Source organism: Geotrypetes seraphini, chromosome 6, assembly GCF_902459505.1.
Source record: "Geotrypetes seraphini chromosome 6, aGeoSer1.1, whole genome shotgun sequence".
In the NCBI taxonomy this organism is placed as follows: domain Eukaryota; kingdom Metazoa; phylum Chordata; class Amphibia; order Gymnophiona; family Dermophiidae; genus Geotrypetes; species Geotrypetes seraphini.
The window spans coordinates 159271678-159298628 of record NC_047089.1 but is presented as its reverse complement, the minus strand read 5'-3'; the positions used below and the strand labels follow the sequence as shown (position 1 = coordinate 159298628).

Genomic DNA, 26951 nt, shown 5'->3' with positions numbered 1-26951 from the left:
CATCAAAACGATCATTTCCGTTTCTTTTAAGCCTGTCTTCAACATCTTCAAATATTCACTTTGATGTTTTGAAATGAAATGGTGGCTTGTCAACTTCCAAATCTTGCTTGCAAGTCTTTCAATAAAGTTGTCCATGGTTAGTACGCTTGTTTCTAATGTTTCACGGTCAGCGTGAACCCATTGCTTAAATTCTATTGATTCTTCTGGATCTAAATCCTTGAATATTTCTTCCAGGTATGCTGTTAGTGCTTCTTCACCAGGGCAGTTTTGACATCATTGTAGCATACAGTCCTTGACATTTAGGTCGCACACAGTTTTTTCCATAAGAACTTTGTAGTTCTCTTTGACATTGGCGCCTTGTAGCATGAGCTTTACATTTTGATGTCGTACAGACACACACGGAGTGTGCACCTGATGCACCAACGGTTACACACCACTTTGGCCTGAGCTCACAGAATTTGGAAAAACCAATTTCAGTTCCGTAATTTGTTACAGTACGCCACGTATAGCTCTTTTAAATTACACAACAGCAGCCGCTTTTGTACTTTTAAACCATTGAGGCGGACTGAAATGCAATCTTTTTTGCCAGGACATATTCTGCTGAATTCATCGTCTTCGTAAAAATCTTGAACTCTATTTGCAATTTCTTTTGGAAGGGACTTGCCAATTTTTGCATCAGGAATAGAACAAATGCCTTTCTCTTTCTTTACTTTTTGGGCTGTTCTGACCATGCGCTCTGAAACGCCAAACTTCATTGCTGTTTCCTTTATTGACCAACTTTTTGGGGCCATCGTCAATAATTGAACTTTCATTGACCTGTTGGATATTGCAATTTTCATTTTCATTTCTTCAATGAGGTCAGTGTAATCTTCACATAACTTGCATTCTACAGACTGACGAGACGGCCCAACTTCTTCAGCTGAAACTCCAGCAGCAGATGTAATCTTCTTGGCTATCACATTCTGCACACGTTCAATTTTTCGTATCACATAGCCGGCTTTATCTCTACTAGCTAACCTTCGAATTTTCAATGGAGAGGTTCCTAAAGCAGTCAAGCTTTGATCAACTGCATCGGAGATGCTGATATCAAAATCGTCTGAAGATGAAGATGCTGCAGTAGCTTCACTCATTGAAACGTATTGGGCTTTGCACCTACTGCAAAGTTTCTGACCTGGCTTGAGTATAGTAGAGAATTTGACAAAGGCAAAGACAACGATATTTATTTTTGCCACTTTTCTAAAATCATTAGACATGGCAAGATCGACTTTTAACAATCCACTTTGAACAATGTGATTTTTCTTTTCAAATGGATTACAACACGATGTTTGCTTTAATTCGTATTTGTCGAGATACTTTGCTTTGTGGTGGAGGCAGATTTGGTCTTTATCCATCAGTTCAACTTCAGAGCGCCGAGTGATAAGCAATTTTTCATCGGTTGACAAATTATGTAAAAAAATGAGCCCACATTTTTTAGAATAAAATGTGCCGTCATGACACTTTGACAACAATTTTTGCCCAATGGCACAGTCTGGCAGAAAAGGATTATTATTAGTCGATTCGTTGGCATCCATTTTAAACTGAATTAATAATAATGTGGATCTGAAAAAGAAAACAAGTTGTAATTTGTGATCTGCATGCAACAAAATTATCACCTCAATTTCTAGTTAGGAATAATCATTAATTAAGAACACTATAATTGTACCCAAAGCTTGAGTAAAAATAAACAGGGAAAAACAGTGTGAAAAGTGACATAATTGTAAGTTGAAACGTAGGCCGTTGCCATGGTGACATCTCCCAACTTTGTCCCCCTTTTTCGGGCATTGTTAACCTGCGTTGAAAAATGAAGCCCACTTTTCTAGGAGGTTTGAAATATGCTCTTTCTAATGAGACTGATTTGAAAGAGTTTCTGAAAGGTATTTTTCTGTAAAAGCAAGCTGAAAATACCTATTTTTGGCCTTTTTACACAAATTAGCAACTTTACACTTAATTTGTAAACTAATGGAAAGAGCTTGGAGGTTGAAATTGTACTTTTGAAAACAACGTTGTACTGAGACATTATGCGCCAAATTTCGCATTTATTACTCAATTATTGTGGGAGCTAAGTAATGTCAAACTTTGACTTTTTTTGGAGCACTAATTTTTTTGGCCAAGTTTACTGTAATTCAGCCATTCAATCAGTGCTCGACAAAAATTATTATTGGTAGCACTGAATAGAGCTCCAAAAGTTGTGCAGGGTAGCTAAGTTTCAGTTTTTTTGGAAACATAGCTCGTGAGATATTGTGTCTCAAAGTTGTCAGAATGTCACTGTCGTACTATATGTCATTGCAGTATGGGGTCAAACAAATGGCTATATCTCCACGAATATTCCACAGGCGAAACTAAAACTTTACCAAAGTTCGTTTGATACATGTGGGACTTTGTACATAAAGTTTTATCAAAATCCGTGATGGTCATGCAGGGAGCCCTTGATCACTTGACATGGAATAACCCAAGTGTGAGGCAGTTTACAACAAGAAGCGCTGGACAATCAGCGAAGAGGTCAACAATTCAAAGACATCTATACAATCTTATATAATGGAAGAAGTAGAAGCTATATAGTTCTTAAGATTAATGGTTGAATTTGCAATGCTATAAAATTCTTAGTTTACAAATCGATTGAACAAACTAGTTTTTATCAATTTTCTAAAATTGAGGTAGGTTGAGGAGTGCATGATAACGTTACTCGGCCAATCGTTCCATTTGCCTGCCTGGCCAGGAATCTTTTGTAGTGGCAGGCCTTTATTGTTGAGTAGGTGAACAGATTTATTCTTCGTGTGGGCCTAATAGAACTTGCCAGATTAAATTGGGAAACTAGGTAAGTGGGAGCCAGACCAAATATTGATTTATAACGCAGACAAGAGAACTTAAACAGAATTCGCGCCTTCAGGGGCAGCCAGAGGAGTTTTTGATAATATGGGCTTATGTGATCCCATTTCTTCAGCCCAAAAATCAGTCAAACTTCTGAATTTTGAATGACTCTGAGTCTTAGAATGGTTTTTTTTGAAGGATCCCAAGTAAATGATGTTGCAATAATCGAGTATGCTTAAGATGGAATATTGAACCAGTAAGCGGAAAGATGCTGCATCAAAGTATTTTCTGATGGTTCTGATTTTCCAAAGTAACGAGAAGCATTTTTTAACCAGTAAATCTGTGTGAGCATTTAGAGTAAGGTGGTGGTCCAGAGTCACTCCAGAATTTTAATGGAATGGTCAATAGGGAAGACCTGACCGTTCAAGGAGATCGATGAGTCTTTGAGTTTGTTGTTAGGCTTGCAAGGAAAAATGTAATTTTGTCTGTGTTGAGCTTCAATTTGAAGTCTGTCATCCATAGTTCAATTTGTTCTAGAATGAATGATATATGAATCTTTGTCTCGGAGGTCAGAGTAGTAAGTGGAATAACTATGGTGATATCATCAGCATAGATATAAAATATAATTTTTAAGCTTTGTGGTAAGTTCCCCAGTGAGGCAAGGTATATGTTGAACAATGTAGGGGATAGAGGAGAGCCCTGCGGGACTCCGCAAGCATTTACCCAACTACAGGAATTTTTTAGTGTCACTATAGACTTGATATGACCGTTTGCTCAAAAAACCCCAAAACCATTTTAACATGTTACCTGAAAGACCGACTGATTCCAGATAGTCAATCAGAATGACATGGTCGACCAGATCGAAGGCACTACTCGGGTCTAGTTGCAGAATTAGGGCACTGGTACCCTGACTGAATAAGGTATGAAGGAAATCCAGCAGTGATGCAATAACAGTTTCAGTGCTAAACCCAGAACGAAAACCTGACTGATTGTCTTGCAGTATGCTAAATTTGTCCAAATACATTACTAGTTCCTGGTTGACCAAGCCTTTCATTAGTTTAACGAAGAAGGAAGTGCTTGCGATTGGTCTGTAATTAGAGGTCAGTTTGGTAGATTCTTTAGGATTTTTGACGATCGGGGTGATCAGAATCTGGCCTAATTCTTCAGGGAAAGTACCGGTTAGTAAGAGAGAGGAGAGCCAGTTGTATAACTTGGCTTTAAATGAGACTGGAGCAACTTTCATTATATTTGGGGGGGGCAGCAGTCTAATCTGCAGTAGGAATCGGTGTATTTCATGTAATATTTGGAGAATTGTTGCCAGGATGGAGTAGTAAAATTTATTCCAGATCATATCTACCCTAGGTTTATCTTTGTGTTGGGCAACTGGGTGGTTCAAATGTTTGGTTGCGAGGCCCGTTAGTTTAGATCTGAAATTGTTGATTTTGTTGTTGAAAAAGTCGGCCAGGTCGTCTGCAGATGGTGGGGAATCTAGGATAGAACATGAGAAGGCCTGTATGTCGTAGAGATTGTTGACTAATTCAAAGAGATTTTTACTGTTGGCGTTCGATGATCTGATTTTTTTGGGCATAAAAGTTGGTGCGCTTCTTTATTATTAGTTTTTTTGTATTTGTTTAGTTTTTGTCTCCAATTTGACCTCCCCACACTGTCCCCTGATTTCAGCCATTGTCTTTCGAGTTTCCGTAATTCCCGTTTTACATTTCCTAACTCGGTATCATACCAGCCATCCAGATTCTTATTTTTCTTAGTTTAGTGGGGGCCATTTTGTTTAATATCTGCGTACTCATGTTGGTCTGAGTCCGCTGAAAAAGGAGTCCAAGTCTGAACTAGAAGTTATGTCATAGTGTGACCAGAATTCTACTGGGTTCACCCTACCTCTGCTAGCTACCATTTTCTTAGCTCTTATTGCCTCCTTGGATTTGGTTGGGGGGAATCGTACTTGCCAGCTGAATTGGAAGCTACATAAACGGTGGTCTGACCATAGAGAGTCGGTCCAGATGGCTTGGTTGCAGAAAATTTTGGGATTGACTAGCTCTTAGTAGGAAAAAATTACTAGATCTAGCTGGTGGCATTTTTGATGGATCTTTTTGGGGGACGGCACAAAGAAGTCTAGTGAAGAGATGAAGGATAGTAGATCTTTGGAGTTACCCTGCTCTGCCTGCTCTAGGTAAATATTTAGATCACCTGTCAGTAGGTTGTATGGGCCTAGTGTCGAGTTTGTAAGGAGGAATTCGTAAAAAATGTCTTTGGCTACGGGCCATTTCTTAGAAGGAATGTAGACTAGGGTAATTATTAGAGCATCTTCTAACTGATCTGACCAGAGTTTGCAGGAAAGGATTTCAAGGTTTGCTGAGGAATTTGAGGCTAGGATTGTAGACTCGAATGATTCTTTTAAGATAATCGCTAATCCTCCCCCTTTACCTCTGCTTCTAGGTAGAGAAATAATTTTAAACCCAGGGGGTAGATAGTCGCATATAATAATATCGTTATCTGAGACCAGCCAAGCTTCAGTTAGAAGAACAAAATCAGGGTTGACTTCTTCCAGCCAGTCTTTGACCAGCTGTGACTTGTTCCTAACAGAGTATATATTTAAGTAGAAACCATGAAGATTTTGATGGTGAGGAGCATCAGTGGTTACAGGGTAGGTAATCTTTCTCAATATCCGCTGTCGGAGACTTTAATGCATCTGCCTCTGTTTTCCTGATAGTGGAAGGGATATTGTGAAGGGAGAGAGGTTTTGTTTTGTTCCTTTTTTCTGTATTTGTCATTGTACTGTACTGTATTGTTTCTTTATCCCAGGACAAGCAGGCAGCATATTCTCACATGTGGGTGACGTCATCCACGGAGCCCCGACGCGGACAGCTTTTCAAGCAAACTTGATTGAAGATTTCAAGTTTGCTAGTGCTGCACCACGCATGTGTGTGCCTTCCTGATCCACTAGAGGGCGCATACCCACCTCATGGTCCTCAGTTCTTAGTTTTCCGCGGAGCCAGAAAGCCCTGTCTCTCTTCTCTCCGTTCTTTTATGTGCCTTTCTAGCACCGCGGCTTCTTTATTTTGTTAGGGAGTCGCTGTGCGTTGTTACTTGATCGTGTATTTCTTTGTTTTTAAAAAAAAAAAAAAAATATGTTTAAAACGGACTTTTTATTGTGTTTCTACCGGCAGGCCCTTCTTGGGCCTCAGCCATGCGGCTAGGCCTCTTTTGGCTGTAGCTGTATTTTCTGCTTCCCTGGCCTCTCTCGGCTCACCTCGTGTGAGCAGGATGGCAGGGACCCTTGTTCCTTCGTTGGAATCGGACTGAGTAGCTTCGATCCCTGGTAAGTCTTCTTTCTTCCTTTTGTTGTTTAGCTGCATTACCTCGGTAATGCCATCGGCTGAGTCTCAGGCATTCCAGGCACCTTCAAAGCGTGCCTCCTCCCATGGGAATACTCAGATCGAGGTTGCCCTTATGGAGCGCACTGCTGCACCTTTCTTACCAGTTCATTGGTACGGTGCTGACTTCGGAACCTCGATGTGCCTCGATGTCGATGGGAGCTTCGTGCCTCGACGTCGACTGGAGCTTGGTGCCTCGACGTCGACGAGGTCTTCTTGCCTCGACGTCTACTGAGGCTTCGTGCCTCGACCTCGACTGGGGCTTCGTGCCGCGCCCTCGACTGAGGCTTCGTGCCTCGACGTCGACTGAGGCTTCGTGCCTCGCCCTCGACTGAGGCTTCGTGCCTCGACCTCGACTGAGGCTTCGTGCCTCGACCTCGACTGAGGCTTTGTGCCTCGACCTCGACTGAGGCTTCGTACCTCGACGTCGACTGAGGCTTCGTGCCTCGCCCTCGACTGAGGCTTCGTGCCTCGACCTCGACTGAGGCTTTGTGCCTCGACCTCGACTGAGGCTTCGTGTCTCGACGTCGACTGGGGCTTCGTGCCTTGACGTCGACTGGGGCTTCGTGCCTTGACGTCGACTGGGGCTTCGTGCCTTGACGTCGACTGGGGCTTCGTGCCTTGACGTCGACTGGGGCTTCGTGCCTTGGCGTCGACTGGGGCTTCGTGCCTTGACGTCGACTGGGGCTTCGTGCCTTGACGTCGACTGGGGCTTCGTGCCTTGACGTCGACTGAGGCGTTGTGCCTCGACGTCGACTGCGGCTTCGTGCCTCGGCGTCCACTGCGGCTTCGTGCCTCGACGTCGACCGAGGCTTCGTGCCTCGACCTTGACTGAGGCTTCGTGCCGCGGCGTCGACTGAGGCTTCGTGCCGCGGCGTCGACTGAGGCTTCGTGCCGCGGCGTCGACTGAGGCTTCGTGCCTCGACGTCGACTGAGGCTTCGTGCCTCGACGTCGACTGAGGCTTCGTGCCTCGACGTCGACTGAGGCTTCGTGCCTCGACGTCGACTGAGGCTTCGTGCCTCGACGTCGAATGGGGCTTCGTGCCTCGGCGTCGACCGGGCTTCGTGCCTAGGCGTCAACTGAGGCTTCGTGCCTCGTCCTTGACTGAGCCTTCCTGCCTCGACGTCGACTGAGGCTTCGTGCCTCGACGTCGACGGAGGCATCGAGTGCAGTCGTGCCCGCCTCTCCGAGACCTTCAATGTGTGCCTCCTTCCATGGGAATACTCGGGTCGAGGTTGCCCTTATGGAGCGCACTGCTGCACCTTTCTTACCAGTTTGTGGGTACGGTGCTGATTTCTGACGATGTGCCTCGACGTCGGCTGGAGCTTCGTGCCTCGACGTCGGCTGGAGCTTCGTGCCTCGACGTCGGCTGGAGCTTCGTGCCTCGACGTCGGCTGGAGCTTCGTGCCTCGACGTCGGCTGGAGCTTCGTGCCGCGACGTCGACGGAGGCTTCGTGCCTCGATGTCGACCGGGCTTCGTGCCTCGACGTCGACTGGGGCTTGGTGCCTCGCCACCGCCTGGGGCTTCGTTTCTTGACGTAGTTGGAGCTTTGTGCCCCGACGTCGACTGGGGCTTTGTGCCTCGCCGTCGACTGCAGCGGCCTTGACGTCGACTTCGGCTTGGTGCCTCCCCGCCGCCTGGGGCCTTGCGCCTCGATGTAAAATGCGGCTGGGTGCCTCGATTGATTTCTGTCTCAATGTCGACTGGGGCTGGAGGTCTCGATGTCGGCGGAGGTTGGGTGTCTCGGCGGATGCTTTGTCCCTTCGGTGTCGACTGCGGCCGTGTGCTCCGCGTCTCTTGACGCTTGTGCTCGACGTCGCCTGAGGCTTGCGCCTCGACGTCGACTGGGGCTGGGGGCCTCATCGTCGGCTGGAGCTCTGTGCCTCGTCGTTGCCGAGGCTTCGCACCGTCGACGGGGGCGTGTGACTTGACGTCGCTTGGGGCTTCGTGCCCTTTGGGGGGCTACGGCCTTGTGTTTCGAAGTCGACGGTGGCTTAGTGCAGCAACGTCGCTGTTACCACGGTGTCGACTCCGGGGTTGCACCTGGACGTCTCCAGCTCCGGTTCGGGAGGGTTCAGCCTCTCTCTCTCCCTGCTCCGGCTCTATTGCTCCCGCCATGCGGCCTCTCGCTTGGCGCCGAGGGTGGCTGAGGTTCCGAGACTCCAGGCGCGTCTCGCCGCTTTTGCGTGCGTGCGTGAGTTCTGCGCTTATTGAGGCCTCTCTTGCGGTGTCCATTAACCGCCTCTCAGCTCGCGACAGGTCCTTCGCCTATCGGGACGCCTTTGGCTTCATCCCGTCTGCCTTGGTGGTTTTGACTCCTTCTCTGGAGACCCTTCTTATGTTATCTCGGCCTCCTTCGCAGCAGCCGCAATAGCTGCTGCAGCGCCAGGTTTGGGGTTGGCCGCCGGCTTCGGCGACTTCGGGCCGCCTTTTCGTCTATTCTCGCATTGCCTCCGGGCTGCTCTCCTTCTGGGGATTCCTCCACTCCCTTCGGGAGCGGTGTCTCCGTGCCTACGCACCGGGAGTATAGCCTCCCTTCTGTCGGTTGGGCATTCCCATCCTCCCATCTGCGTTTGGTCCTGGCCTTTTGTGCCCTGCACTTGTTCTAGTACGGGAGTGGGTCTATCTCAGCCCGCCCCAGTCTCGGGAGTCCGTAGGGGCGGACCTGGATCCTTGTCTCGGCCTCAGAGGAGGCCTTTGTTGGTTTATGCCGGAAGGTGGGCCTTCTGTCCTCGGTCCGCCTTCGGTCTTTTCTGCCTCTGCCTCGGCAGGTGGCCTGTCGGCGCTTGTGTCGGCTGGTGTCTCAGCGGTTTTCGGCCTCGGCCGACCTGTTGCTGATCCTTTTGGGAGCAGGGGTTTTCCACGGTGGATGTCCCGTGGTTCGCCGGGTTTCATCTTCATTTTCCCCGCTGGACCCGAGCATCTTAGTGATGAAAGGATCGGGATCCCGCTTCCCAGCATATTGAGGTGTCGCCCACCTTGACACGCTTGTTTCGTTGGGGGGCCACCTCTTCGTTTTCCCGTCTGCCGATGGACTACTTGGCATTGGCGTAGGGGTGCATCTCGACGGCCTTCGGGTCCTTGGTCGGGTGCGGCCTGTCGCAGCCACATCGATCTGCTGGAACTCCAGGCCATTTGCAATACCGTGACCTGGTGCGTCCCGACTTCTCCTGGCGATGAATTCGGTGACCAAGCCAGGGTGTACAGGTTCCCTGTTTCTTTGCGGGGAAGCCTTTTGTCAATGTCAGTGGGTGTTACATCACTGCTTCTTCTTTGGCGGTGTATTCCGGCGCCCTTTTCGGCCGCATGAATGGTGCTCCATTCTCAGACTCTGCGGCATAGGAATGTTCGGTGGGGAACCCAACAGGTAGTTCTGTTCACTTGAACCCTCACTCTCTGGTTGCCTCGAGATCGCTCGAGGATGTTCTACCGAGTTCGCATCGTGGTGGATGCTTCCTTCTCGATGGAATGGGCGGGTTCTATGCGTTCCCTCCCTGCACTCGGTTTGTCGGTCTGCGCCATCAGGATCTTGATGGCTCCTCTGTGGCCCTGGCGGCCATGGTTCCTCCAGCGTATCGGGGAACTCAGCCTCTACCTCTGTTCCCGTTCTCTGCTGTCTCAGTGTTGCGGTTTCTGTTGCATTCCAATCTGCAGCTTGGTTCCTCGCAACGTGCCTCCCTCCTTCTGTTTCTCTCAGTCGGTGGGGGTGTTCTCGAGGCCTCTCGAAAGATCTCCACTCGGCAATGCTTTTCCCAGAGATGGTCCTGATTTGCTGCGTGGTGTGCTGAGCACCGCATGGATTCGCTCTCTGCCTCCTTGCCTTCAGTGCTGGATTTTCTGTTGCACTTGGCTCGGTCTGGTCTCAAATCTACATTTTTTCGAATCCACCTCTGTGCATTTGCTGCCTTTCATCGGCCGCTGAATGGGACGCTGCTCTCCGTCCATACGACGGTTTCCCGCTTTATGAGGGATCTCTTCATTGTACATCCTCCGCTCAAAGCCCCTCCGGTGGTTTGGGATCTTTGTGTGTTCCTGGCTCAATTGGGATACCTCCATTTGATTCCATTGATGAAGCTCTTTTGAATTACTTCACCGGGCAGGTGGTATTCCTGGTTGCTCTCACGTCTGCTCGCAGAGTCAGTGAGCTGCAAGCTCTGGTTGCGGACCCGTCTTTTCCTGTATTTCATCGGGACACGGTGGTCCTGCGTGCTCCACCCCAGTTCTTGTCCAGGGTGGTTTCGGTCTTTCCTTTCAATCTTTCTATTATTCTTTCCGTCTTTTTTCCGAAGCCCCACTCGCCTCCTGGCGAGGGGGCGCTTCGCACACTTGACTGTAAGAGGGCGTTGACTTTTTGTCTTCAACGCTCGTCAGTCTCCTGGGACGGTTCCTCTTTTCTTTTTGTCCTTCGCCCTCATTGGTCGGGACACTCGGTTTTCAAGCGCACCTTGTCCAACTGGTTCGCTGCTTGTTTTTCCTTTTCATATGCTCGGGCTGGTCTCGCACTGTAGGGTCGAGTCACAGGACATAGAGCCCGAGTGATGGCGGCTTCGGTAGCTTTCCTCAGGTCGACACCTGTCGGGGAGTTTGGCAAGGCTGCCACTTGGTCTTCGGTTCATCTTTTCACCTTCCACTACTGCCTGGATACTCTGTCCAGGAGCGACGGCCGGTTGGCCAGTCGGTTTTGCATAATCTGTTTTCTTGGATTGCCAACTTCCCTCCATCCCTTTTTGGTTAGCTTGGAGGTCACCCACATGTGAGAATATGCTGCCTGCTTGTCCTGGGATAAAGCACAGTTACTTACCGTAACAGGTGTTATCCAGGGACAGCAGGCAGATATTCTCACAACCCGCCCGCCTCCCCGAGGTTGGCTTCTTTGCTAGCTATCTGAACTGAGGACCATGAGGTGGGTATGCGCCCTCTAGTGGATCAGGAAGGCACACACATGCGTGGTGCAGCACTAGCAAACTTGAAATCTTCAATCAAGTTTGCTTGAAAAGCTGTCCGCGTCGGGGCTCCGTGGATGACGTCACCCACATGTGAGAATATCTGCCTGCTGTCCCTGGATAACACCTGTTACGGTAAGTAACTGTGCTTTTTATACAGAATATTGTTTCTTTTTATACTTTTTAATAAAATGATTTCAATATTAAATCATAACTATTCAAGACTTGTATGGATGGGATCAGATAGAGTTCATGGGGACGGAGAGAAATTTTTTTTCCCTGCGTCATTCTCTATGGCTTGATTGTGCAGCATCCAGAGTTCAGATATACATTTCTTACATAATCTGTTCTAGTGTAAAGAGTATAAACCTCTTTCATCTAGAGTTTTAGTATCATGTTTTTATCCCAGGACAAGCAGGCAGCATATTCTCACATGTGGGTTGACGTCATCCACGGAGCCCGGATGTGGACAGCCTTGCAAGCAGACTTGCTTGTAAAACTTTAAGAAAGTTTGCAACTGCCGCACTGCGCATGCGCGAGTGACTTCCCGCCTGAGGTAAGGCACGTGTCTCCTCAGTTTTCCGCGGAGCCGACAAGCCACTCGTTTCAACCCTAGACAGTTCTACTCGTGCCTTCTCTCACCGCGGCTCGTGTATTTTCTTTTCAGGGTTGCTGTGTTTATTTGCGCATTTCATATATTTAAAAAAAAATTTTTTTTTTAGTTTCTTATTTTCTTTGGGTCACGGTGGGGCTTACTTGCGGCTTCAGCCTGTGGGCTTCAATTTTGCTGCACCTGTGTTTCATTCCAGTCCCGGTTGGTTACAGGATTACGAAGTGTAGCCTGACCACATTTGGAGTCGGGCGCCTGCTGTGCTACACTTACCAAAGTTTTCTCCGACGTCTTCCTCGGATTCTATAGCCACACCAATTGTACTAGCTCCAGTGGTCTCAGTGTTGGCTTTGCAGAGTATGTTGGAAGTTATTCTGCATCAGGAGTTTGGTAACATGCTTGCCAAATTAACTCCTGCCTCGACCCTGCTGAGTGCTCCCTGCAGGCCAGCTTGAGCATTCAGCAGTAATACAAGGAGTGCCTCGAGAAAAACCAACGCACTCTATACAGGGCGTTGAGTCCTTATCAGTGTCTCGACTTCGATCTCCACCTTTCAGCCCTACCTCTATGCATAAGGCATTGCCTTCTTCGAGGCACAGGGCGAGGGCTCCTCGACATTCCTCATTGAGGCTACATTTGAGATCACCACCTCGTTCTCCGAGGCACAGTTCATCTCCACACTATCTGTTGAGGTATTCATCGAGACCCAGGTCCTCTTCTCAAGACATACGTTGTTTCTTGAGGCATAGACAATCCTCGAGACAGCCACCTTCCTTCTCGAGTAAAGCTATGGCAGAACCATTTTCATCAGTTGAGTCCTGGGTTTTTTCATTACCAGTTGGTTCTTTTTTGCCTATGGATTCAGATCTCAGGCATCAATATTCCACAGAGGCTTCATCCTCCTTCTCTTCCATGAGACGTACTTCGAGGGGTTTCTGGTCGCCTTTGACTCAATGGGATCTCCCCTCTTCTGTTTTGATGTCCTTTACTCAATTTTTATACCAAATGAGTAAAGATCTTAACATCACATTACAGACTGATTCAACATACTGTAAGGAGTATTTGGAAGAACTGGGTATTCCTCATCCTCCTACGGATTCATTCAAATTACCCATGATTGGCATTCTCACTCAACTTTTACACCGGAGAAGTAAGTAACAATCCTGATGTAGCGAACCAACATTACGCTTCTAGGTCTGAGGTAAGTACCCTTACTGCAAACGAATCGCTAGGAGACAATTTGACTCAAATAAGTGGCTCACAACAGGAGCTTAGCAAACAGAAAGAGTGGAGAGCTATGTATGTTAACGCACACACCCTAGGGAATAAATTTCTAGAACTAGAAACAGAAATAGTTAATGCAGACATAGACATAGTAGCAATATCCGAAACATGGTTCACAGAATCTCATGGGTGGGATATAACCATACCGGGATACAACCTGATTAGACAAGATAGAGAGGGTAAGTTAGGTGGTGGGGTAGCACTTTATATCAAAGAGAACATTAAGACAACCAGGATCACAGATGTCAAGTATACTGGGGCATCCATCTGGGTAAACTTGGCCAGAGGTGGAAAAAAATGCCTGTACCTTGGTGTGGTATACAGACCTCCAAGACAATCGGAGGAAAAGGACACAGAATTAATTGAAGACATTGAGAATATCACCTTACGGGGGGAGGCTGTTCTATTAGGAGACTTTAACATGCCTGATGTAGATTGGAACACACTATCAGCGACAACTTGTGATAGCAGGAGGATATTAACGTCCATGAAGGGAGTACGGCTCAAACAAATGGTACTAGAACCCACTAGGGCCTAGGCCATCCTGGACCTGATACTTACGAATGGGGAAAGCGTCTCGGACGTCTCGGTGGGAGAGACGCTAGCCACCATTGACCATAAAATGGTATTGTTTAACCTTAAGAAAGGCTTCCCTAGATCACAAACAAAAACAAGGGTACTCAATTTCAGGGGCACTGACTTCGCACGCATGGGAGATTTCATCTACCAGACGCTACAGGTTCAAGAAGTAACTGATAATGTGGAAGCTATGTGGACAACCTTGAAATCGATCCTTCATGAGGCAACTATCCGCTACATAAAATCGGTAACCAAACAACAAAGAAAAAGGAAACCCCAATGGTTCACAGATGAGGTATCACACCTCGTCAAGGAGAAGAAAAGAGCATTTCTATCATACAAACGCATGGGGAAAAAGAAGCAAACATTAAATACAGGACAAAGTCTGCAGCGGTCAAAACAGCAGTCAGGGAGGCCAAACTTCGTATGGAAGAAACTCTAGCGAAGAACATCAAGAAAGGGGACAAATCCTTCTTCAGATACATTAGCGACAGGAAAAAAGAACACAAACGGGATAGTATGCCTTAGAACGCCAGACGGGAATTATGTGGAAACTGACTCCGATAAAGCCAAACTACTGAATGATTACTTCTGTTCAGTCTTTACCTGTGAGGCACCAGGGCACGGACCTCAGCTGGATGCAAAGCAAAGCATGGATGACCCATTTCAGAAGTTTGAGTTCACACCAGCTGATGTTTACAGAGAACTGTCAAGACTCAAGGTGAACAAAGCCATGGGACCGGACAATCTGCACCCAAGAGTGCTCAGAGAGCTATGCAATGTTTTGGCGGAACCGTTAGCCATGCTCTTCAATCTCTCCCTAAGTACGGGGAGAGTCCCCCTGGACTGGAAAACTGCCAATGTTGTTTTTCTGCACAAAAAGGGTTGCAGAGCGGAGGCTGCGAATTACAGACCAGTAAGTCTCACATCAATAGTGTGTAAACTCATGGAAACTCTACTTAAAGGGAAATTAGACACGATATTGGATGAGGGGAATCTGAGGGATCCCTGTCAACATGGATTCACTAGGGGCAGGTCATGCCAATCCAATCTTATCAGCTTCTTTGACTGGGTGATAGGAAAGCTAGACTCGGGAGAGTCTCTGGACATAGTGTACTTGGATTTCAGTAAAGCGTTTGACAGTGTCCCACACCGTAGACTATTAAACAAAATGAAATCGATGGGGTTAGATGAGAAACTAACGGCATGAGTCAATGATTGGCTGAGTGGAAGACTTCAGAGGGTGGTGGTCAATGGCACCCTCTCTAAGACATCGGAGGTGACTAGCGGAGTGCCACAGGGCTCAGTCCTGGGACCATCCCTTTTTAACATATTCATAAGGGACTTGACCTGAGGGCTTCAGGGTAAAGTAGCGCTGTTTGCCGATGATGCCAAACTGTGTAATATAGTAGGTGAAAGCGATCTCACGGATGGTATGGCGCAGGATCTGATCAAGTTGGAAAACTGGTCTTCAACATGGCAGCTGGGCTTCAATGCAAAGAAGTGTAAGGTGATGCATCTCGGCAGCAAAAATCCATGCAGAACATACACCTTGAATGGAGAAACACTAGCTACAACCTCAGAAGAACGGGACTTGGGAGTAATCATAAGTGCAGACATGAAGGCTGCCAAACAAGTAGAGAAGGCCTCATCCAAGGCAAGGCGGATGATGGGATGTATCAATAGAAGCTTCGTCAGCCGTAAACCTGAAGTCATAATGCCACTGTACAGAACCATGGTGAGACCTCATCTGGAGTACTGTGTGCAATTCTGGAGGCCACATTACCGTAAAGATGTACTTCGAGCTGAGTCAGTCCAGCGAATGGCCACTAGGATGGTCTCCGGACTCAAGGGTCTCTCATACGAGGAAAGACTGGGCAAGTTGCAGCTCTACTCTCTAGAGGAGCGCAGGGAGAGGGGTGACATGATTGAGACATTTAAGTACGTCACAGGTCGTGTCGAGGTGGAAAACGACATATTCTTTCCTAAGGGACCTTCAGTCACAAGGGGGCACCCGCTCAAACTCAGAGGAGGGAGATTTGGTGGTGACACCAGGAAGTATTTCTTTACAGAAAGGGTGGTGGATCACTGGAACAAACTACCGGTGCAAGTGATCAAGGCCACTAGTGTGCTCGACTTTAAGAATAAATGGGACATCCACGTGAGATCTCTACGTGGGTCGAGCAGCACTCTGACTTAATGGGGTGGGACAGTAGAGTGGGTAGACTTGATGGGCTTTAGCCCTTTTCTGCCGTCATCTTTCTATGTTTCTAACCTTTTCAAAAGAAATCTTGCTACACCATATTCTGCTCTGCTGTGCCAGCGACACTAGAATCTCGATATCAAATTGTTCACTGTATGGGATTTGAAAAGTCTCAATTATCCCATCAATCTCTTCTTGTTGGGTCTTCCTTGAAAACGACCAATCCGGCCAAGGTCTATGCCACAGTCCCACCTGGTCGAGAGGAAAGGGCCATGGATAAATTTGGCCGATGCTTGTATCAAAATTCTGTGATGACAAATAGAATTTTAAACTACAACTTTGGTTTGTTTGGTTTTTTTTGTTTTGTTTTTTTATATCATATCTGAAATATTGGGTCAGTGCTATGCCCACTTTTTTCAAGTACCTTCCAGAGCTTCGCCTGACAGGGACGACTTCGCATACATATAGTCCAGGCTGCATATGATGCTTTTGAAATGTCCTCCAGGGCCACTGCTTTCTCAGTGGCGTTGCACCATCTCGACTGGCTCCATACCATAGATATGGACCCAAATCTACAACATCCCATGCCAAGACAATGAGTTGTTTGATGACTCTATTGAGGCAATTACAAAGCGCTTGTCTGAGCATGAGAAGTCATCTGTCTCCATCAGATCAGTCCCGAACCCTTCCACAGTTAAGGGTTATACACCACCTTCATCTTCCCAAAGGCATTTTCCTCAGAAGACAGCATCTGATTCAAGGCCACCTCTTAAGATGCAGCAACCTCAATGGCAGCAGCATAAGCCTCAGACTCCTGCTGCACCTAAGCTTTCTCAGTCTTTTTAACCAACTCACAAAGAGAGCATAACCTTATTTGTTCTACCTCTCTCATCTCTGTTTTCCATAAGGGGTCGTTCCATCATTTCTACCAAGGATAGAACCTCACTATCATCTGGGAAGGCCTCTCTCTGCACTTACTTCCGATTACAAAAAAGTATCCTTTCAACCACCCTTCTTCATGAAGCTTAAGCTCCGCTTTGTCTCCATGTCATCGAGGAGGTTCCTCTGGAGCAGCAGAACACGGGGTTTTTCTCCAGTTACTTCCTTATCCCGAAGAAGACGGGAGATCTGCAACCTATCCTGGACAAATTCCTTGTCAGAGATTAATTTCGAATGCTGTCTATAGCATCATTGTATCCTCTTCTGGATCAAACCGATTTGTTATGCTCCCTGGACCTCAGAGGCTTACACATTTCTATTTGTCCAGCCTCTTACTAGCTCCTCAGATTTCGGGTGGGAAATAATCATTTTCAATACAGAGTGCTACCCTTTGGCCTGGCATCATCTCCCAGAGTCTTCACCAAGTGACTCGTAGTGGTAGCAGCAGCTCTGTGAAACCATGATCTTCAGGTTTTTCCATACCTGGATGACTGGCTCATCAAGGATTCAATATTTCAGGGGGTTATTGTAGCGACCCAACGGACTACTTGGTTCCTCCAAAGCTTGGGGTTCAAAATCAACTTCACAAAATCCCAACTACAGCCCTCTCAGACTCTTCAGTTCATTGGAGCTGTACTGGATACTATACAAATCACAGCATTCCTTCCTCAGCAGCTCTCATTCATCTTTGTCACAAAGTGTCATCCCTCACTTTACTTTCAGCAAGACACATGATGGTTCTCCTAGGTAACATGGCCTCTACAGTTCACGTGACTCCTTTTGCCAGACTTTACCTATGAATTCATCAATGGACCCTGGCATCTCAGTGAGCACAGGCTTTAGACCCACTCTCAGCACATTACAATGGCTCCTTCGTTGAGACAGTCTCTCCACTGGTGAATGCTCTCTTCCAATCTCTACAAAGGTTTACTGTTTCAAACTCCCCCCTCATCAGAAGGTCCTCACGACAGATTCCTCAACCTATGTTTCAGGGGCTCATCTTGATGGTCTCCTTAGTACTCAAGGCCATTGGTCCACCTCAAATCATCAGTGTCGCATAAATCTGTTGGAACTCAGAGCGATCTTCAGTGCTGTCAAAGCTCTTCAGCAATTTCTCCACGATTAAGTAGTCCTCATTCGGACAGACAAGTCGCCATGTACTACGTCAACAAGCAGGGAGACACAGAATCTCTCTTTTTCTGCCAGGAAGCTTAAAAGGTGTGGAATTGGGCAATCTGTCGCAACTTTTTTTTAAAAGCAGTTTATATTCAAGGAGAGAAAAACTGGCGGACAAATAGTCGTCTTCTGAAACCTCACGAATGGACGCTCAATTCCTTGCTTCTCCATCACATTTTTTTCTCAGTGGGGGCTCCTAAGATAGATAATTTTGTATCTCCCCACAACAATAAACTGCCTAAATTCTGCTCCAGGATATACTCTCCTCATCACCTCGAGGAAAATGCTTTTCTTCTGGAATGGACGAATCGGTTTCTATATGCATTTCCTCTCATTCTCTAGACACTCGTCAAACATGAACATGGCACCATGATTGATAGCTCCTCAGTGGCTCAGACAACCGTGGTTCTCTCTTCTGCTTCAATTCAGCAGCAGGGAGCCACTACTTCTACCAGTGTTTCCCTCTTTGCTTGCACAGAGTCAGGGGTCTCTCCTACAACCCAACCTGCAGTCTCTACACCTGACAGCTTGGTACCTCTCAACCTAACTGTCACTTTACAGTTTTCTCAATCTGTGCAGGACATTATAGAGGCTTCTAGGAAGCCTACCAAAAGATAATGTTACAACCAGAAATGGACTAGGTTTTCTGCTTGGTGCACTATTCATCACAAGGAGCCTCAGTCTACCATTTTGTCTTCAGTTTGGATTACCTGTTGCATTTGTCTCAATCAGGCCTCAAATCCACATCTATTCGAGTTCATCTCAATGCAATTGCTGCTTTCAATCAGCCTATCGAAGGGAAACCCCTTTCTACTCATCATGTGGTTTCCAGATTCATGAAAGGACTGTTCAATGTCAAACCACCTCTCAAACCACCTCCAGTGGTTTGGGATCTCAATGTTGTTGTTGCTCAATTGACGAAGCCTCCCTTTTAAACCAATGGCTTGAGCTCATCTCAAATATCTCACTTGGAAAGTGGTTTTTCTCATTGCTCTCACGTCTGCTCGCAGAGTCAGTGAGCTATAAGCTTTAGTAGCAGACCCATATTTCAAAGTATTCCATCATGACAAGGTAGTCCTCTGTACTCATCCTAAATTCTTGCCTAAAGTGGTGTCAGAATTTAACAACATAAGAAGTTGCCTCCGCTGGGTCAGACCAGAGGTCCATCGCGCCCAGCAGTCGCTCCCGCGGGCGGCCCATCAGGTCCATGACCTGTAAGGTGATCCTTGTCTAAATCATTTAATCCCACTTGTCCTTCTATCTATACCCTATCATAACCTATCTCTTCCTCTATCTATATCCCTCAATCCCCGTATCCTTCAGGAATTTATCCAATCCTTTGAAACCCGGTAGTGTACTCTGTCCTATCACAACCTCCGGAAGCGCATTCCAGGTGTCCACCACCCTCTGAGTGAAAAAGAATTTCCTAGCATTGGTTCTAAACCTGTACCCTTTCAATTTCTCTGAGTGCCCCCTTGTTCTAGTGGTTCCCAATAGGCTAAAGAATCTGTCCCTTTCTACCTTCTCTATGCTCTTCATGATCTTGAAGGTCTCTATCATGTCTCCTCTGAGTCTCCGCTTTTCCAGGGAGAAGAGCCCCAGCCTTTCTAACCTGTCTGCGTATGAAAGGTTTTCCATACCTTTTATCATTTTTGTCGCTCTTCTCTGAACCCTCTCAAGTATCGCCATGTCCTTCTTGAGGTACGGTGACCAATTTTGGACACACTACTCCAGATGCGAGCGCACCATCGCGCAATAGAGCGGCATGATGACTTCCTTCGTCCTTGTTGTAATACCCTTCTTAATAATACCCAACATTCGGTTTGCTTTCTTTGAGGCTGCTGCACATTGTGCCGTTGATTTCATTGTTGTGTCTACCAGCACACCCAAGTCTTTTTCAAGGGTACTTTCCCCTAGCACTGATCCCCCCCCATTTTGTAGCTGAACATCGGGTTCTTTTTCCCTATATGCATGACCTTGCATTTCTCTATATTGAAGTTCATTTGCCATTTATTTGCCCACTCTTCCAGTTTGTTTAGGTCCCATTGTACTTCCAGTGTTTTTTCCAAAGCCTGGAGAAACAGTCTTCATACTCTGGACTGTAAGCGTGATTTGGCTTTCTACTTGCAAAGGACTCGGCCACCACAGATCTACTCCTCAACTTTTTTGGTTCCTTCGATCCAAACAAGTTGGGACATCCAGTTTCCAAGCGCACCATCTCCAACTGGATGGCTGCTTACATCGTTTTCTGCTATGCTCAGGCTGGACTGCATCTACAGGGTCGAGTCAAAGCCCACAAAGTCAGAGCCATGGCGGCATCAGTAGCTTTCCTTAGATCTACTCCAATTGAGGAAATCTGCAATAGATCTACTCCTATTGAGGAAATCTGCAAAGCTGCCACTTGGTCCTCGGTTCATACATTCACCTCTCATTATTATCTGTATTCTTTTTCCAGATGGGATGGCCTTTTTGGCCAGCAGTTTTACAAAATTTATTCTCCTAAATTTCCAACACTCCCACCATCCCATTCTGGTTAGCTTGGAGGTCACCCACATGTGAGAATATGCTGCCTGCTTGTCCTGGGATAAAGCACAGTTACTTACCGTAACAGGTGTTATCCAGGGAAAGCAGGCAGATATTCTCACAACCCACACACCTCCCTGGGTTGGCTTCTTAGCTAGCTATCTGAACTGAGGAGACACGTGCCCTACCTCAGGCGGGAAGGCACTCGTGCATGTGCGGTGTGACAGTCTCGAACTTAAAGTTTTACAAGCAAGTCTGCTTGCAAGGCTGTCCGCATACGGTCTCCGTGGATGACGTCGCCCACATGTGAGAATATCTGCCTGCTGTCCCTGGATAAACACCTGTTACGGTAAGTAACTGTGCTTTTTTGACAATAAAGGCTGTATATAAATATATTTTTCTTAGCCTTCTGAATATAGGCTTTACATCCTCTAAATCAGGGATCTCAAAATTCCTCCTTGAGGGCCGCAATCCAGTAGGGTTTTCAGGATTTCCCCAATGAATATGCATTGAAAGCAATGCATGAAGAGAGATCTCATGCATATTCATTGGGGAAATCCTGAAACCCCGACTGGATTGCGGCTCTCAAAGAGGGACTTTGAGACCCCTGCTCTAAATCGTATGTCCATTCTATCACCACTCCTATAAGCACTTCGTTGCCTAAATGTCACTCCAAAAAATATGGATTAGTTGGGGGGTTTTTTGCTTAGAAATTAACAGGCAAACCCTTGAGTATTTTTGACCACTTTATACATGTTATGCCCCTGACTATACTCCCTTTTTAAATTTTTTTTTTAAGCCATTAAGGTATCAAATATGAATTTTGCAGGAGGTAGCAGATACTGCTGTTTTAAGATCAGGGAGTTTAGAAGTTGTGCTTAGATTTGGAGGATCAATTTGTCATTTTCTTTTGTTTAGTATTAAAAGATGTGACCTCGCAGAAGACTGGTATTGAAGCTGAGATGAATACAACCTACAAATGCACTAATCAAAACTCCATCCATATGGGAAATGTTAATGCAACGTTTTATAACATCAGAATTCAAGCATATCCTTCAAGTAGTAATTTTAGTGGAAATGGTAAATATTTCACATTGAAATCTTATTCTACATGAGTGCAAATATTTCCTTCATCCTCAATATGCCCCTGAGGCACTTGGTATGATTTGGAAATGTAGGCTGGATAGTTTACTTCTAGTACTTTGAACAGTGTTAAATTCAGATTCTGGGAAACTTCCCAGGTAGCTCCTAGCATATGAGGGAGGAAATAAGTCATTCTTGAGGGACTCTAAAGCTCAACCAGCTGAGTGTTTTTTATGCCTCATGTGGACTTTGATAAGGCCATCATAGTCTATACTTTGACAATGCATTCACAAGTTTAATTTATTATCTGTAGGTTTTAAAGAAACATTTGAAAAGATATAACATAAAAATTCAATTTTTTTGTATTCATAGAATATTCCCAAATTCTTAGCGATAAGATGTTTGGTGCATTCTGAGTGCAGGAAACCCAAAAGAATCAGGGAAACAAAACTCACAACTCGCTTCCAAAAGGAGCGAATACCAAAAAAACAAAAAATGGAAGTGACACTACTTGTTTTAATTTAAACAACACAATAGAAAACAGCAAAAGAACAGCAGCCAATACAATACAAAGTTCGTCTTCCATGTTTTTCCAAAACCCTCTCTCCCCACTCCATACCCCTTCCCCTCCTTCCCTAGAAAACAAAACAAAAGGACCAAGGCAAACAAGGACCCCCAGCTAGAGCCAGAAAATAGCCCAGAAGCACCAACAAGCCATATATAGTGTATCGAACAAACTGTGTAGTACTTTGGTTCATAATTGAATATAAAGTTACCCCCCCACCCAAAGAGCAAGAAATAATGAACTAATAAAACCTAAGATAAACAAAAAAGAAAAAGAGAAAAATAAAGAAAAGGGAAGGAATCTGCATCTCTCGTGTTCCCCCCCCCCCCCCCAAGAACCTCTCCGACCAACCCTCAAGTAGAACAAGTCAAAGAACGTTTAGATATCACTTCGAGCCCTTGGACTCAAATATTGGATGTAGGGGGAGCCAGATGGATAGAAACAAGTTTCTCCTCCCTAGGGGTAGTGTGAACCCATTTATGTTTTAACAATAAAAGTGCATGAAGACAATTGCACCAGGCCCAAAAGGATGGAAGGGAATCGCCTACCCACACTGATTAATTATTTTTTCCCCAACAAACCCACTTTCCGCAAAAACAGTCTCTGACCTCGTTGAGGGAGACAAAAAGCCTCATTTATCTAATAATAGCCCTGCAGCTGATGAGATGTTCCAATTCAAAATGCTGGCAACATACTCAGTCTTTCTCTAAAATGTCTTAATTTTTGGACAAGTCCAAAAAGCATGAATAAAGGAGTAGGTCCCTAAATTGCATTTCTGGCAACTAGAAGAATCGCTATAACCTGATTTATGCAAACGTTCTCTAGTAAAATATGCCCTCTGCAAAACTCAAAATTGACATTCCCTAAAATCTGCATTAACTGAAATCTCTGGCATACGTCTAATCAACTGTGAGAAATCCAAGGAAGTTTCCTTAATATTGACCTCTACACTCCAACAAGTTTGCAAATTATCACGGTCCACCCTAGGGACTAAACTTTGAAGAGATTTATACAGTCCCAATACCCGAAAGCCATCCTCTAAGAATGGTTCCACAAATTCCCTAAGTTTTGTCTCAATGGGAAACAACAAATCCAGTCCATCCAAAGAGCGAACATAATGTTGCAGTTGTTTGTAGGCCCAAAAAATCACCCAGTTGGAAATGGTAAGTTTGACGAAAACAATGTACCATCATCCTGAAGAACGTGAGAGAGTATCCGGACACCCGCAAAGGACAACCTGCAAAAATTAGCATTCTCAGTCCCCAGCAAAAATTGTAGATTCCCCAGAATGGGCAAAATGCCAGTGGAATGACTATTACCATGCCACAAAATCACCAATGCCACCCAAGCCCTTCAAAGGGATTATAACAGTAGGCTAGATTTCACAGAAGAAGACAATGCAGTGAACGGCACATGTAGAAGAGACATACTCCAAGGAGCCCAAAGAGCCATTTCGGTAGCCTTGGGGATGAAATCCTGATGGTCCGAAAACCACTCGCCCAAAGAAAGCAGGGCACAAGCCAGATTGTAAAGGCGAAAATCAGGAATACCCGGTCCCCCCTCCCGCGACCAATTCCCCAACAAATATTTAAACGCTAACTGTTGCTTTTTATTACTCCAACAAAACCGCGAAAACAAGTGTAATCGCCAGATATCCTGATTCTTCAACCAAAGTGGTAAAAGCTGCAATGTGTAAAGCCATTTGGGGAATAAAGTCATGGCAAAAGCTGCAATGTGTAAAGCCATTTGGGGAATAAAGTCATGGCAAAAGCTGCAATGTGTAAAGCCATTTGGGGAATAAAGTCATGGCAAAAGCTGCAATGTGTAAAGCCATTTGGGGAATAAAGTCAATGGCAAAAGCTGCAATGTGTAAAGCCATTTGGGGAATAAAGTCAATGGCAAAAGCTGCAATGTGTAAAGCCATTTGGGGAATAAAGTCAATGGCAAAAGCTGCAATGTGTAAAGCCATTTGGGGAATAAAGTCATGGCAAAAGCTGCAATGTGTAAAGCCATTTGGGGAATAAAGTCAATGGCAAAAGCTGCAATGTGTAAAGCCATTTGGGGAATAAAGTCATGGCAAAAGCTGCAATGTGTAAAGCCATTTGGGGAATAAAGTCATGGCAAAAGCTGCAATGTGTAAAGCCATTTGGGGAATAAAGTCAATGGCAATAAGCTGAATATGGCTATGAAGCAAAATAGACAAGGGGGCCCAGCGAGACAAACACTCCTCAGTATACCGAAACAAGGTCTCTGTATTCCTCTGATATAGAGTAGAGACAGAAGTGGTAAGCTGTATACGCAAATAATGGAAAAAGCCCGTGGCCCACTGAAGCGGGAAAGAACCTACCAACCCCTCTGTACCTGCGGCATGGTGGCTAATACCATAGATTTATCCAGATTCAGGCAGAACCCAGACCAATCACCGTATTCCCGAAATGCTTCTATAAGACTAGGCAAGGAGGCTGCTGGATTCTGTAAATGAACCAATAGATAATAATAATAACAGTTTATATACCGCAGTACCGTACAAAAGATTAAAAGACGTTGCAATTGAATGAACTTAAAAGAGGTGAGAGAAAGTGGTTAATAGGTCAAGAGAACCGTATTGAGGAGAAAGAGATGTACGAGTCAGCTATCTAGATATTTCAGGAACAGATATGTTTTTAGGCGCTTCCTGAATTCCTCATAAGTAATGGGCGAAAGCAATTGTTCTAGATCTTTACCCCATAACGCTGCCTGATGTCAGAGAAGGTGTTCATGGTGTTTTTTTTTTACATCCTCTAACTGGGGGGGGAAACGAAGTTAGAGTGTGAGCTTCTCTTATGTCTGTTGGCTGAGAAGGAGAAAAGGTCAGTTATGTATTTAGGGGCTAGTCCGTATAGTACTTTAAAGCAGAGGCAAGTGAACTTAAACTTTACGCGTGCCTCCATCGGCAGCCAGTGCAACTGCCGGTAGTAAGGTGTCACGTGATCAAATTTCTTTAGTCCGAAGGTTAGTCTGACCGCTGCATTTTGCATTAATTGTAAACGTCGTATATTCTTTTGAGAAATTGCTAAATAGGCGATGTTACAGTAATCAAGTTGACTTAGTACGAGGGATTGTACCAGGATTCTGAATGCTGGCTTATCAAAATATGATTTGATGGATCTAAGTTTCCAGAGAATGAAAAAACCCTTTCTGATTAAGGAGTCCACCTGATCTTTCATGGTTAGGCATTGATCATCCGCGAAAGCAGAAATTTTAAATTCAGAATCACCGATCGGAATACCCTGGATATCCAGATTGACAAGAACATCTCTGATCTTAGGTCAGCACAAATAAGAGGGGACAATACACAACCCTGCTGAGTGCCACGTGCTATCGGGAAAAAGCGAAGAACTGTGACTATTTACCCAAACCAAACCTGGACTGCCGATTGGAAAAATCCAGTAAGTCCGTATTGGTTGAGAACCGAAAACACAAAATCCCAAGAAACCCAATAGACTGTTTTTTCCATTTCAAGACTGACAAGTAAAGAAGGGAGCTCCAGCAATTCAACAAGTTCCAAGGAGATCAAATGAAGACTTTTGGTGGCATAACGCCCCCGCACAAATCCAGCCTGAGGGGAAGCCAAAAACTTTGGTAAGCAGCCTGCTACTCTGTTGGCCAAAATTTTTGTGAACAATTTACCGTATGTACTTGAATATAAACCCGGTTTATATTCGGGTGTATGTCTAGTCTCCCAGGACACCAGCAGTTACAAAACCTCAGGTGGCAAATAGGGTGCAAAATCCTGCGAAAGATCAGTGAGACAAGCACAATGTATCAGTAGCCCACAGGTACCAATTAGGAAAGTGGCCGAGCCAGCAATAAGAAAAAATGCAGATGAAACACCAAAGCGTTCAAGTAGACTGGGAAGAGGGGCCCGGTATCTGATGAATAAAAGCTGCTGCCGCTTCCGGGGTCTCAAAATTGGTTCTTGCCCTCGTAAAAGATCTTTAGCTTTGCAGGGTACAAGAGTGCAAATTGCACGTGTTTAGTATGCAGTTCAGCACACAAAGGTCAATAGGCTTTCCATAGCAAGGAGACTCTGCTCGAATAATCCTGAAAGAGCACCGGTTTGTTGTCGTAAGTGAGGGGGCCTTTAGTTCAGATAGCGCGGAGCTTGTGGGCATAGTTTAACAGCTTGAAAATCACCACTCTTGGCCTGCTCGCCGGTGCTCGCTTCAGACCCAGTTGGTGTGCCTGCTCTATACGCAAGGGACCCGCTGTAGAGGCAGGGAATCCTGCAACCAGGTTTCTAAAAAGCCCCGGAGTTCAGAATCCGCAAGGGTTTCAGGGAGTCCCACCAACCTCAGATTGCCTCATCTGAAGTGATTCTCCAAATCGTCCATTTTATCCTCGAGGCTTTGAATCTGTTTATGAAGAACCTGGTTTTGGGCGGTGAGGCGCTGCATGCTCTCTTCGACATCCGACACACGCTTGCAGCAGGATGAGAACTCCCCTTTCAACGACTCAAAACTGCCATCCATAACCTCCAATTTGTTGGTAATGGTTTAAGTTTTTATCAAGGGATTTCTGAATGGCACTAGTCATCTCCGCTACGAATTCCGATGTCGAAACTGAGCACACCGAGGGCTCTGCAGTATCGGGCATCACCATCTTGGAATCTCCCAGCTTCATGCGATCCTTCTCTATATCTTTGTGCAGGGCCCTCACAGACATGGCAGAAAAAACAGTACTCTGGCTAGATCAGGGCAGACTGCCAAATAGTCGGCAACAGTAATGATCAAAACAACAGACATTAAAGTGTTCCGAAAAGAAATAAA

General features: G+C 45.8%; 1 protein-coding gene across 1 annotated transcript in view; it reads left to right on the top strand.

The window, feature by feature from the left end:
• Nucleotides 1-26951, top strand: part of LAMP1 (lysosomal associated membrane protein 1) — a 71388-nt gene that overhangs the window by 24913 nt on the left and 19524 nt on the right. Inside the window, exon 4 of the mRNA XM_033949717.1 lies at nucleotides 21414-21575. Coding sequence (XP_033805608.1) covers nucleotides 21414-21575 — 162 coding nt within the window. The remainder of the gene's footprint in view (nucleotides 1-21413; nucleotides 21576-26951) is intronic.